General features: G+C 42.8%; 1 protein-coding gene across 1 annotated transcript in view; it reads right to left on the minus strand.

The window, feature by feature from the left end:
- The window catches only part of ece2a (endothelin converting enzyme 2a), a 71307-nt gene that overhangs the window by 30457 nt on the left and 26544 nt on the right, over nt 1-14306 (minus strand). Inside the window, exon 3 of the mRNA XM_035171261.2 lies at nt 4689-4972. Within this exon, the coding sequence (XP_035027152.1) occupies nt 4689-4972 (284 nt within the window). The remainder of the gene's footprint in view (nt 1-4688; nt 4973-14306) is intronic.

The following is a 14306-nucleotide window of genomic DNA, read 5'->3' on the forward strand; positions in this document are numbered from 1 at the left end:
CGTTCTCATCACCCTCTCCTTCTTTCAGGCCATTTTCCTGCTTCTTCTGAACCGTTCTCACTCTCTCCCTCTTTGTGTGTCCAATTTTTACATTTTTTTTTTTATGTTTTCTTGCAAGGAATGAAAGCTGGCTCTGAACCTGCCTCCCACATTCCTGAAAAACACACGTACACAAACAAGAATCGTGACTGCTCTACCTAGAGCAGGAGTAAAAATACACCAGCGCAGAGGACTATCGACTTCTCTGCAACACACACACACACACACACACACACACACACACACACACACACACACACACACACACACACACACACACACACACACACACACACACACACACACACACACACACACACACATTTTATCTGCACACATAAAGATGCACAACACTCAGAGTGCAGCACAGAGACAATATGAACACAATCACACATTAGCGTCTCCTCACAGCCCTGAGCAAGGAGCGGTTGAGAGAAACCAAAGTGGAAATGAGAGGGAAAAGGAGCGAGAGGCAGAAGAAGTGCGAAGAGAAGGCGTGAAAGGAAGCATGTGATGTCGAGTGAGAAGGGAGCTCGACTCTTTCGCTGTAGCGGCTTTCGAACTGGTCTGCAGGGTGAGTTCAGCTGCACTCCTGCTGAAGGGAAGTCAAATCCTCCCATCTGTCCCTCAAACACACTTACTGATCCTTCGCTAATACTTTCTTCTGTTGGAGGAAAAAACACACAGGACCACTGTCTGCTTTTAGCTCATGTGAGTGTGTGCGTGTGTCTATTTTCAGACGCCGACTCTAAGCACTTGGCGCACATGCAGCAGAGTATCTGCCTTTGTTTACTTCCTGAGTTGAGCATTAAAACCTAAGTTGATTTGGGGAGATGAAAAATTATTTAAATACTTTTGTCGTGCATCATCTTCAGTCAGGCATTACTGAAACAGTAAAAACATGGAAAGCATCATTTAAATCTGTGACGTCTATTTTACCAAACTATAGTACGGTGCCTGTTCTAAACCTGCTTGTTTACAATGGGCTGTTTACTTGGCCTGTGGTGATACTAAAACTCAGAAGAAGAGTTTCTACCCTCAGGCCGTCCGGACCCTCTCACACACACACACACACACACACACACACACACACACACACACACACACACACACACACACACACACACACACACACACACACACACACACACACACACACACACACACACACACACACACACACACACACACAACCACACCAATTCACTTTACAATCTACAGTATATGAACAAACTTGAAATATCTACACAACCTTCTGTTTCTACCACTGTCACTTGAACTCCAGGTCAGTTTAACTGTAAATATCATCCTAGAAACTTGACTGTATTAACACCTTTTTTCTTTTCTTTAATGTCATTTATCTATTTACTGTTTTTTATTGTGGATCCCTTGGTATGTCTGTACAGAAACAGGGCACCCCTCACATTTCACATCATCTTTACCTTGTATCTCGGAGCGTGTGACAAACAAAAATCATTAAAATCCTTGAAGTGACCTGCAGTAATTGAGCCACAGCAAGTGAAGAAGAGCTGCAGGGCTCAGTCCAGAGAACTGTGAAGCTGCGCCACTGCCTGTTTATTAAAAGGTTATTAATATTGAACGCATCGCTTGTTCAAATCCCACCAAATCCGACACTGCACTTCCTTGGGCCCTTAAAAATATACACACCAAGTGTGAAGCTGATAAGATGAGCAGCTCTTGAGATATGGGAGCCAAGACAGACAGAAATTCTGGAGATGACTGCACCACAGCTGCTTTAGTTGAGGGGGGAAAAAAATCAAGACCAAATAAATTCAAACTAGTATGTAATTCAGGCTTGAAAGCACAAAATGACACGGTGCTGGAGCGTGCAGCCACTTTGAGGGGCTCATTTAGAAAGTACTGATTTCAGTTAGAATACCTGCATGGGGGGAAGGTAATACAAATGGCAGAGGAAGGAAGGACATTGCTGGGCTGCAGTGAGCACAAGCACATAATAGACTGTGATGACAAAATGTCTGATAAAATATTGTATAATTTTAAGCTTGTCGAATGCAATCAAGCTAACCAACCCCTGCCCACATTACTTAAGGCTGAATCCAAATCATCAGCGTAACACTAAGCCGGTAGCAGAGTCACGGCAACGTTTTAATGGGGGGAAAAAAGCACCTGAAAAGCACTATTATATTTGTATTTGTGTAATTTAGCATTTTCTGGTTTCTGTTCAGTATAAATTTGCATTAATATCGGTTGTACTTTGTCCTCTCGAGCTGCTTCCATTAAAATGATTCACACACTCTGACCTTTTCCCTCCATTGCATTCACTATGATTATAGATTCACTCTGTGTATTGAGCCCAAACTCCACCTGTAATTACGAACTAAACTTTGAATTAATTTAGCGGAGCCACAAAACGCTGCCGTGAGCAAATCATGAGTAATTTTCTACCCCCACTCAGAGCTCGGGGAGTCACCTACTTTACTTTATGGTGGTGTTCTCTTGTCTTATTGTGTCGAGGTCAAGCGTGGCTAATGGCCAAAACATTATTATTGTCACGCTGACAGCGGTGGGTAGAGCCGCAGCTCGCCGCAGCTGAAGGGCACTCGACATCGTGCAAGTCAACTGATGGGTTTGCGGAGATGGAGTGAAAATGAAAAGTGGCTCAATTACCGACTTCACTGTCACAAAGTCGCTTACAAATAAACTCCTGCTGCGGCAGAGCGTTCATTCATCACAGTCGGCTGGAGACTCTTGTGGTTTGCATAATAGTGAGAGGATCAATAAAACTGGACCCGTCTATGGAATATATTTCAAGTCGGCCTTTTGTTATGGACAAAAAATACCTGAAACTGAAAATAATATTATCTTCAAACTCCTGTGTGTGACTCAGGCTGAGGAACTTGCTATATATATATATATATATATATTTACTTCAATATTACCTTATACATAATGGACAAAAACAGTATACATCCTCATGCAATCATCCTGTGCCACTTTACTCGACCACTTTTCTCTACAAATAATACTTCCATCTGTAGTGAACGGTTTATGTTATGAAGATATTCGATGTATTTTTTTTTATTTTAAGTGCCTATTTTTATTCTCTTTTATACCGTCACATGCTCTCTCGTCTACATTGTTTTTGATGTAGTGAGAGAATTTGCCTAGTGTGGGATCAATAAAGTTTAACTTATCTTATCTTGTCTTATCTTATCTGAAGCTATATAGTGACCAATATCAGTTCACTGCAGGGACTTGAAACTAATTAGAGGCGTTTCAGCAACCAAAGAGAGGTTAAACCACTTCTTGACTATAACAGTAAATTAATCGCAGGTTCAGAATTGGTTCTTGTTTTCTCTGCGTCTAACCCAGCTCATATCATCCATCTAAACAGAATCGCATGTGTGAATATGACTGGGACCGAGAGCTCGTGTAGCCGTGTGAACCAATGACAAATGAAGTACGTAAAACAGTGATATGTCTCAGCTTCAAGTGGAAGAGCGAGCAGATGAACAACAAGCTGCTACAGTGGCTGAGAATTAAATGGAAGCGTAGGAACCAGAATTTCTCACCATGAATATAATGTATGGTGAGAACTGCATATTATTAGTTCATAATAAATATGTCATTATTATTATTAGATATACTATTACCATATGGAAAAAATGTTAGTCAGCATGTCCCTTTACTAATTTTAATATGTCTGCCTGGTCTCAAGGGAGTGTTGGATGAGGGTCATCTAAGGTGAGCACAGTGTGGATTGCCAAGAAAGGAAAATCTGTTGCATCCAGCTATTTCCTGTTGTTTTGGTGGTTTGATTTTAGATTTTATGCTCAATGTTAGATGTGTATGCATATACGGACGAGTCGTCTGTCCGTACTCTGTATTTGTGCACGTCTTCTGAAAGCTTACACAAAACAGGAAAAACAAAGCAGTAACACTGGAAATCATAAGGGGGCAGCAGTGTAGCCAAAGGTTCAAGAGAGACGACCGTAGGACACAAAGAAGTAATTTCAACCAGTTTGCAAGTTGGACCACCGCCATTTACAACTCAGATGTTTCCTTGAGACATACATTATCACAACCTCCTCCACCATCGCCATGTTTGTTGTTGTCAGGAACTCGCAAATCTGCTCTAACCTCTGAAGGATGTATTTGTTTACAACCATGCAAACGCAATGGGTGCATGGAAGCATGTGGGCAGTGACGGTTACATTGATTGAAACGGACAAATCTCTTATCGTACGTAAAGGCAGCGAAAATGACTCATAAGTCTAATAAAGCCAGGGGTTCCCATTATCAAAAGAAAACGTGGAATGGCTGAAAAGGTCTAATATCTACTCACATTATACATAATAATGGGCTTTGAAGGTTGTGCTTGTGTATTCAGCAGCTATTACAGGAAAGAAGGAGTCAGAGTTTTCAGTAAACACACACACACACACACACACACACACACACACACACACACACACACACACACACACACACACACACACACACACACACACACACACACACACACACACACACACACACACACACACACACACACACAGATTTGTGCAAAAAAATCCCTGGTTCCCTCTAGTACTTTTCATGGAAAATTGAATTGACTTTGGTGAGAACTCCAGCAAAAACCAGGTGAAATATGTTTTTATCAATACCTCTGAGAGTGCTTGGTGAACAAAACAGGCGGTCGGAGGGGACACCTCCCAAGGTGACTTCTCCTCCACCATGATGGCGTCCAGCGTGGCCTTCTCGAGGATGACATCGAAGGACGTGCCGGGGAAGTGGAGCTGGCGCACGTCCATCTGACGCCAGGTCATACCGGGGCAGTCGCTGTACCTGGCGCCCATTGTGCTGATGCACACCGAGGAGTAGTCTATGTTGGTGATGGAGCGGTAGCCGGCAATGTACATGTCCCCACTCATGCTGCTGTTTCCGCAACCTGAAGGCAAAAACAAACAAACGAGAGATAAGGTGACCGCCAGACAGGTTGGGGGAGGGAAAAACATAGGGGGAATGAGGAGAGGAAGAATCAAGAGAGGGGGATGCAAAACAATATTTCTCTGATAACTCAAATCCCCAATATGTTTTTCAGAATGAGTAAACGATGGTGTGATCAATAGAGCAACAACATGTGATTACACAGAGAGCTGCTATCATGACAACAGCTATTGAAAGGATTGGGACCACCTCCTGCGGTTGATGCACACACACACACACACACACACACACACACACACACACACACACACACACACACACACACACACACACACACACACACACACACACACACACACACACACACACACACACACACACACACACACACACACGTCTCCAGCTTATTCTAACGTGACGACTCCAAACAAATCATTCACCAGCAACAAGGTTCCAACTTGTCGCTCCTCTGCGGGCGACAGATGGATGAAAGCCAAGCAGAGAAACAAAAAAGGGGAATGAAGAGAAGTGATGATAACCTCTCATGCAGCAAGAAAAAAATGAAAATAATCTACTGAACGCAGCATCTCGCCTTTTGGATCAGATGACTCATAGATCAAGTAGATGGAGGAGGAGGAGTGGGTGGAGAAGACGGGGAAGAAGAAAAAGGAAAAGATAGGAGTGAGAGGAAGACTATATGGGGGAGGCACATACACTAACTCAATGTGTATATTCTGATTTAGCGAAGTTGGATTTCTTGTGCGTTGGCCTACAAAACTCTCATGTTATCTTGTACCTTAAAGTGTGTGTGTTTGTGTGTGTGTGTGTACCCGCCTGGGAAAGAAGGGTGGGGGATGATACGTGGGGCTGCGACTTCCGGCAGCATGTTGGCTTTGACACCTCTGTTGCGAACGTGTGGCTTGCGCTTGTTATCACCTTACTGCTTCTACTCATTACCAGGGTCCGTAAGCTCGATGTGTGTGTGCGTGTGTGTGAGAGACTGATTCTGTTAGCACCCTCACACACTCAGCAACACATTTGTAACTTCTTGGGAGGTGTGTGTCGGTGCCGAACATGCAGAAACCTCATGTTGCACATTAATAGCAAGCATTAATTCACACGTATAGACAGGAAGCAGATGTGAGATAAAAACTGAAAACAGAATTAAAGTAGCAAGGAGATAGAAACATACTTCACTCCACAGATACATTAAGACATTGCAGAGCAAGGGCATCCTGTGCCACAAATACTCCAGCAGAGCTGTTTGTTTTTAGACATCAGAGGGCCGGGTGCCCCGATGGCTCCCCCCGTGACGTTGGCTTCAAAACAAGAGAGGAAATATGTGAGCACTGATGGCTGGAATATGAGAGAATGCACCGGAGTTCAATTACACAGGCTCGACAGGTTATTTTAGATGCCGCACTCTGCGTGCGCCAAAAGAAAACAACGGCTTCTTCATAGAAACACTGAAAAGGGTTTGAAAAAAAGTTAGCATCATCCGTCATGAAAACAAAGCCAATCATTTCAGAACCACTGTCCAGTTTGGTGTCAGAACGAGGCGCTGAGGCCTTGTCTCATGCCCACATTTGGTGCTCTGCAGAGTGAGTTAAATCCCTCCTGCACTCCCCTCTCGGATCCCCAAAGCACGCCAGACATTGTTTCCAAAGGGTTCTCCCCGCTGACACAGCTATGTGTGTTAGTGTGTGTTTCTTTTTTCCATGCACTCGGCGCGGAGGAAGGGGTGTCACATCACGGCTTATTCCTAGGGGTTGTCACGACAATTATAGTTGCCAGGCTGTCATCAAGGACACTACTCTCATTTTGGGTATGTGACATCAGCTGGTGCCCCCCGCAACCTCTGACCTTTATACACAAACACGGGGGTACTGCGTGTTTGTGTGCGGGTGGACACCACAGTGAAAGTACCGTGTGTGTTTTGTGACAAATACATATTCAGGCCAGTCTGGAGCCTGCAGGAGTCGGTTTTTCCTCCAGCTGGAAGCGAGAAAGTTAAAACCTCCCGATTGCCAGAGAACGCATCCTAACCGGATTATCCAGAGCGGCAGAGAGAGGGAGGCACACTAAAGTTAGAGGTGTCATATCACCTCATTCTGCTGCCTGTGTGCGTGTGTGATGGAAAATTTGAGTCCCGGTCTTAAAACGTATCATACCACTCATAACAAGTCTGCAAAAAACTAACTGTGGTGACCAGCCGTCATCTGTTGGAGACCTGTGTAAACTCTGTGTTAGTCATGTTTGCAGTGTTTGTCCTTTTAGGCAGGAAATTCCGCACAAACAGTAGAAGAAGTGGACTTGGGGTAAGGTCAGAGAGGAATGTTGTCCAAACATGGAGGTGCTTCTTTCCTGCAGACTCCTGGAGATGCTATGTCCAACAATGGTATGAGGTTGCATGTCTGATTCAGAGGCATTCAAGAGAAAGCTGAACATGTGACTCTCACAGCGATGGGGAAGCTCCACAGGAAAAGACAACTCGCAGCGTTCCTCTGCTGCTCATAAATGAAAGGCTTACATGTTTGGTAACAAGTTTTCCCTGAATAACAACGGATGAAGTGGTGACGGGCTTAACAGTAAAAGATGGTTAAATTCCTGATGGTTAGAAATACTGTTCTAGATTTGAATAATCATTAAGACAGTGCATGAAAAAAAGTTAATCAAGGTAAATTCTCTCGAGCATCAACCTGTATGTGCAGCATTGGTTTGGTTTGCTTCAATGAAAACATGACGCAAAGCAGTGGCAACGAGCCAGCAGGACTGAGTCTTAAGTGTGATTATATTTAGATTTTTTTTACAGAGAAAATGCGTCAGTACTTTTTGAACAGTTACAGCAAATTCTAACGCTTTAATAATAATAATAACCTTTATCATTTTGGACACGATGATCATGATTAGAAATTTTCCACTCTGATGACTAAGTTTCTTCGATAAAAAGGAGGAGGATAATTTTAATTCAATGCATCAAGCCCTTGCCATGAATTTAAAAGCATGCTATTTCTGTCATTTTCCACAGAGCATGACACTTTTCATGGCTCACCTTCTTTAATGTACAGTTCAAGTGTAAAGGATAATGTGACTGTATAGTGCACTGGTATATATATATATAAACTATACACAGTGTTTTTTCATCTAATAGGTACTGCTCCCACTGAATATCTGCAAATCCATTTATACTTTGTTCAATATAATGCAATCACATCCAAATTTGAACAGCTTTAACTGATCCTGCAGTAGTAATTCCATTAGTTTAGATCCAAGCTCCTTCACTCTTCCCTAAACATGAACCAGTTGAGATTTGACCTTTGAGCTACCACACTGACCTCCCTCAGCACAAACAGTGACTCCCTGGAGTCCATCTATGGTCAGGAGGGGTGGTGGGTGGGGAACCCCTGCCAGTGAGCCAGCGGTGTAAAAATATCAAAGCTGCTATCTCTGAGCTGAGCCAAGCGCAGCAGTGGAAACTCCATGATGTCAGAGACACGCGGGATATTCATTCACATCCCAGATTGGTTTTGACACATTAAGGATGGGGAAGTGCAGCCAGCACTGATTAAAGGTGATGGTCACATGCGCTCAAGCAACAACACCCCGTCGACCACCCCGCACATGCGATAGGCGCCTCTGGGTTAGCCCGAGGTAAACAGACGCCACAGTGAAGCCTCAGAAAGTTCATCTGTATCTTCTGTAAATGTCAGCAAATGAGAAGAGCCGAAGATGGTCCTGTGTTTGTCTGTCAAGTTTCTTTAAATACATGCACATCGATCATGTGGCTGCATGTAAGAGTATTCTCCTGATGAATGTGTGTATGTGGTTTATTATGAGTCAAAACAAAAAACAGACATATGAAAAGAAGTAAACTGCTTTAGATCAAAATTGACAAATTATTTTCATGTTAGTAAATGTTTGCACTAATGTTGATGCAGTTTTGTGCTCAGAGTGTGTTTAAAAGGTCCAGTGTGTAAGATTTAGGTCGAAGGGATCTATTGGCAGAAAATGAATAGAAAAATAAACCTAGTGATGTTTTCACGAGTGTGTTTCATCTAAATTGCACAAATTGTTATTTTCTTTACCCTAGAATGGTCCCTTTACATTAAATACATTATATTTAGAGAGAGTGGGTCATCTTCACGGAGACCGCCATGTTTTTTAGAGTAGTCCAAACTGGACAGACTAAACACCTTTTTCGCTTTTATGACAACTGAAGGCTACCACAGTTTCTCTCTCATATTTGCCAGGGGAGGGTAAGGTGAGGTGTATTCAGCTGCAACATGCAAATACACCACTAGATGTCACTAAATCCTACACACTGAACCTTTAACTGAGACGGTGAGTCGTCGCGTCAGATCACAAGAAGCCTGCACGTGTGCCTGTGCTTGTGTGGGGGCGCACCAGGACGATGATGAAAGTAGACAGCGTCACGCTGAGCCTTGTTTTAACCAATTATCTCATGTTATCTGGCCCCCCAGTTATGGTCCACTGTTATCTGATTAATTAGACACAAATGTTTATATGACAAGCATTTGTGAACATGTGCACCCAATCACAGTCTATAATCTGTTTGACCTGTAAGGACTCTGCTCTGAGAGGGGAGGTGGCCTGGTGAACTTTATAAATGGAGATACAGCTCTGATTCTTTGATAGTGACGATTCAGGGCAGGAGAAGGGGACGTACAGGTGGAGAGAATGGAGAAAGAGAAGACACTGGAGGAGAGAGGTTATAGAAATGAAGTAAGAGTCGGGAGAAGGAGAACAAAAGAGGTCAAAATAAAATATGGAGAGGTAGAGAGCAATAAAACAAACTTTCACAGAGAAGCATGATGGAAACTAGAACTAGCACACAGCACATAGCTCTGTCTATAGGTGCAACAGTCCCCTTAAGCCAATAAATCTGTCCAGATCGGGACATTATCATCTCCATTGTAGAAGAATGATGAAGGTTTTTTTTCCATCAAAATTCAACAATTATTTGATGGAAAAATAGTAAAAATCTCAAAACACAAACAAATCCCACAATGTTAAAAGAAATGTCTTGGACTGCACTGAACTGCGCCAAATTTGGCCCAGGTCCTTCCAGCAAGTTGTACTGTTGTTGTTTTTGTTTGATGTACATTGAGTTCATTTACTTTATTTAAATTGACTTTATTCAAAATGTCTTCACTATTTTTCTCACTTCATATTCTTTGTCAGAGCTCTTATTGCTGACCTTTCATTCTTGCTGACCTTGTTTTTTTAGTGTGCTCCTCTAAGTGCAATTGTACCAGCCTCCATTTCCACTGATGAAGGGATGTCTAAACATACAGAAATGGATGTGTGGTTACATGTGTGTCTCACCATCTCTGCATCTCCACTAGATAAAGATATTCTGTATTTTCACGTTTTCAGAGAAGTTGCATCAGCAGAGAGGCCAGATGAAATTCTTTTAAATGAAAAAAAAAAAAACTGTGCTTTTCCGGCAACTTCTCCTCAGAAGTCTCTTCTTCCCGGCGCTCACAAAAGCAAACCTCAGTTACATAACCGAGTGTACGAGATAATTAGCGGCTGAATAATTAAGCATGTGCCCATGACAGTGTGACTGTTTGATGGAGTGTGAGCCAGTGTGTGTGTGTGTGTGTGTGTGTGTGTGTGTGTGTGTGTGTGTGTGTGTGTGTGTGTGTGTGAGTGATGGAGGACTTTTGGAAGGACTCCATTGTATGAATCTGCTTCTTTGTAGTGGCATGCAGCCTAAAGCTTCTTTCAGATCCAAAACACCAGCAGGCAGCAGGAATGGGGGCTTGGCGATTAATTAAACTCAAAACTTTTGCATTAAAAACGTACGTTTGCACTGATCAGAATCTGTGAGCGGAAAACCATTCTAGCAAGTGAAAGCTCTTTACCTTCCCAGTGCATTTGCAACTGCTCAACACTTGGTCATTGTGCGGAGTGATGTTTAAGACACTGGAGGCGGGAAAGGTCAGTCTCCGAATCCTTTGATTGGTCAATTTCAACACTCACAGTCTCTGGCCTGCAGGGAGACCAGGACCTCACTTAGTTGCAAAGGCAATTGTGGACTTACATAATGACATTTTTAATAGTCGCTATGCATTTTAAGACATTCAAAATTCACAGTACAGATATTTGGAATGATTTTTCATTTTGGATGTTTTGATGTCTAATATTAAAATCATGATGACTATATTATTTGAAATAGGAATATATCCACAATGTTCATTCTGGATATCAAAAATGTAACTCTGGATATCTGAAAAAGAATTCAAGGTGACGTCATTTGTCCTAGAAAGAAAACCGTTGAGGATATCTGAAATGCTCTTTTTTGAAAAATATTATATTTGTAATATACTGTTTATCTAGCTACCAAACATTTTACACTAATTTATTCAAATGGATTCTAAGATGTTGTATATATACATAATAATATAATTGTATTAGAGTGAGTTTGAGTTAGGTTCGATTCACTGGAGAGTGGCTCATGTGATGATGCATTTCAGGGATCAAACCAATCAGCCATCAAAGGTCATGGTCAGTATTCCAGGAGACCAATCAAAAGAACAGGGAGGTCAGCCAATGTCAGTTGGTGATGGACACTTCTGAGAGAGTAGGGAGGGTCGAGCAAGCACTCGCCCAATTGTTGCATGACTCACTATTGTGCACTTGTATCACATGCACATACATGTGTGGGTTTTGAGATTAATTAATGGCCATACCTTAGTAAATGGCTCCACCCCACCCCCACAACAATTAAAAACAACAGACAACTTTTGAAATAAACCTGCTGTGCTCTGGTGAAGGTCTGGAGATGGAGGCTGACACATAGAGCGCTAACATGAAGGGTGGGCAGCTGTCAGACAAAGTGGGCGAGCCGAGAGCAGCAGGGGTGACTTAAAGTGTACGTGTGGTAGAGAGCCCGAATGATGCAATTGGATCTGCCCTCGCTGTGTAGCCAAAGTGGACACACACACACACACACACACACACACACACACACACACACACACACACACACATATAAACACAGCATGAGTCAGGTGTGTAAGTGCAGATCAGGTCCTTGTAAGGAATGATGTTGTGGCCTATTATACTTCCAGAGACACAACAACAACGGCAATAAACAAACCTCCTTTGAAATAATAACTTCACAATCTATGACTAAGTACGATCACAATTAACTACTCATAAAACATGTCTACTAGCTGTTGTGTCCTCGTCTGTCTCCCTCACAGTTTCCATCCCACTCGAGCGGCTGCACAAAACTCTCATTAGATCCATCAACGCCCCACACGGCATCAAAGTACATTCATCATCACATCGCCTGTCACAAATAGAGGTGGATTTAATTTCCACTAACTGATCACCATTCTTCCAAGAGGTATCTGTTGGACAGACTTTTAGGGGCTCAACAGAGTTGTGATCTGGTGACAGCACATACCATGGCATGTGATTCACATCGTTGTCATTCAACAGTTTGGTCACCTCTCACACAGTAGTGAAGAAGAAGGAGATGTGAGTTCTCAGAGTATTTTAGCCTACTCTAAAATTGCCATTTAAAATCTTTGGCCACAGTTGCGGTGTGGCTATAGGAACATCAGGTCGGCCCACTGGGACAGACATGTTAGAAGTATTGGATTTATTGGTATTAATATTTTTAAAGTCCAGGGGAAATTTATCTAAATCAGCCTGTGTGTAATGGGCTGTTTTCTCGGCCTGTGGTCATGCTGGTTGCTGCAGTAATTGAGCCGTGGCGTACTACTCAGACTGCAGAACCCTGAAGCTGCTTCACCACTAGCTGCACAAAGAGCTGTTCACCTGTTTATTCAAAGCTCGGTGAAGCTCGACTCAGTACGAAGAACAGGAGAATCAGTTGTCTTTGCTGTTAGTGTGAAAGTGTCCGTTGTTGGGAACGAGGATGAGTCCCAGCCGCCGCTGTTACAGAGCGCTGGTCGCCTGTTCATTTAGGTTTTATTAATATTGAACTTATCACGTGTCCAAATCGCACCAAAGTCAACACTGCACTTTCTTGGGCCTTAACAAAACACATGTCACGTGTGAAGCCAAACAGATGAACAGTTCTCAAGATCAGACAGATAAACAGAGATTTCGGGAATCTGGAACTATTAGATAGATGGCCAACATGTTGGATGGATTTACATTCCAATCATCTGTCTCACTGATTTAAGTCCTTTTTCCATCAGTCTGTTGTGTAAAAATGTGGCTACTAAAACATGTATTTTTCTTGTCGTTGTTTTACTAAAATACACTTTGGGAGTCACGCTTAGCTTTTTTTACTTGTGTTTTTAAGAACACAAACTTAACTTTGACAATTTAATCAAAGAGTTTCATGCACATATGACCCTTGAGAATGATCCATTCAATGATGTATTTTCCTCCATTTTCTTCATACTAAAATCTCACCAATCACTAAATCTACAAGTTAAGAGACACTTCTACTGTTTCACGTCATCTGGAAAATCCCCAGCACCGTGGACACGTCATCGGCTCTAATCACAATTGCTCATTACAGGCTGCAGTGCAGAGTATCCCAACAGTATGAGAGATGTGACGCATGAGGGGCTCCCATTATGTAAATAAAGCAGGTTTTTTTTTTATTCAAAAGCAAACGCAACCCCATCAGCTTCCTCAGCTAGTTTAAATACACAGAGTGTGGCGTCTTCACACTGCAGTGGAAAAATCCATATTGTCGCAGCCTTCATCAGGTCATACAACTCACATGAGTAACACCCTGGAGGAGCCTGTCCAGGGCTGTTTGCTTCCACATTTTTGTTAACAGCTGTGTCTGTCAACAGCTCTCCCCTCGAACTCCCCTCCATATTTATTATAGCCACGTTGCGTCAGTTGCAGACACACCAATATTTATTTTTCCATGAGGCTGTTCTAGCAAGAGAGAACGTGGCTGCATGTGTGTGTGTGTGTGTGTGTGTGTGTGTGTGTGTGTGTGTGTGTGTGTGTCCTCCTGCACTGTTCTCTTTCTGTTTTAATCCCTCAGTCAGTCAGTCAGTCAGTCGGTGGTGTAGCAGCAGAGAAGAAGGTCATGACTCAGCAAGAAACTGAGTGTGTGTGGATATGCGCATGTGCAATCATATTCACAAGAATTGTTTCTCTGCTCCATTTAATCTGTGATTAATCCTCCACACCTGCACCGTGACCTGCGTGGCACGCGCACGCGCACACACGCACACACACCCACACAAAAACTCTTATTCTCTCTTAGTGAGGACACTCATTGGCATAATGCATTCCCTAGCCCCTTACCTTAACCCAAAACAATCCAAACTAAATCCCTAACCCATCCCTTACCTAGTCCTAGT

This window comes from Hippoglossus stenolepis, chromosome 11 (genome assembly GCF_022539355.2).
Source record: "Hippoglossus stenolepis isolate QCI-W04-F060 chromosome 11, HSTE1.2, whole genome shotgun sequence".
Classification (NCBI taxonomy): Eukaryota; Metazoa; Chordata; class Actinopteri; order Pleuronectiformes; family Pleuronectidae; genus Hippoglossus; species Hippoglossus stenolepis.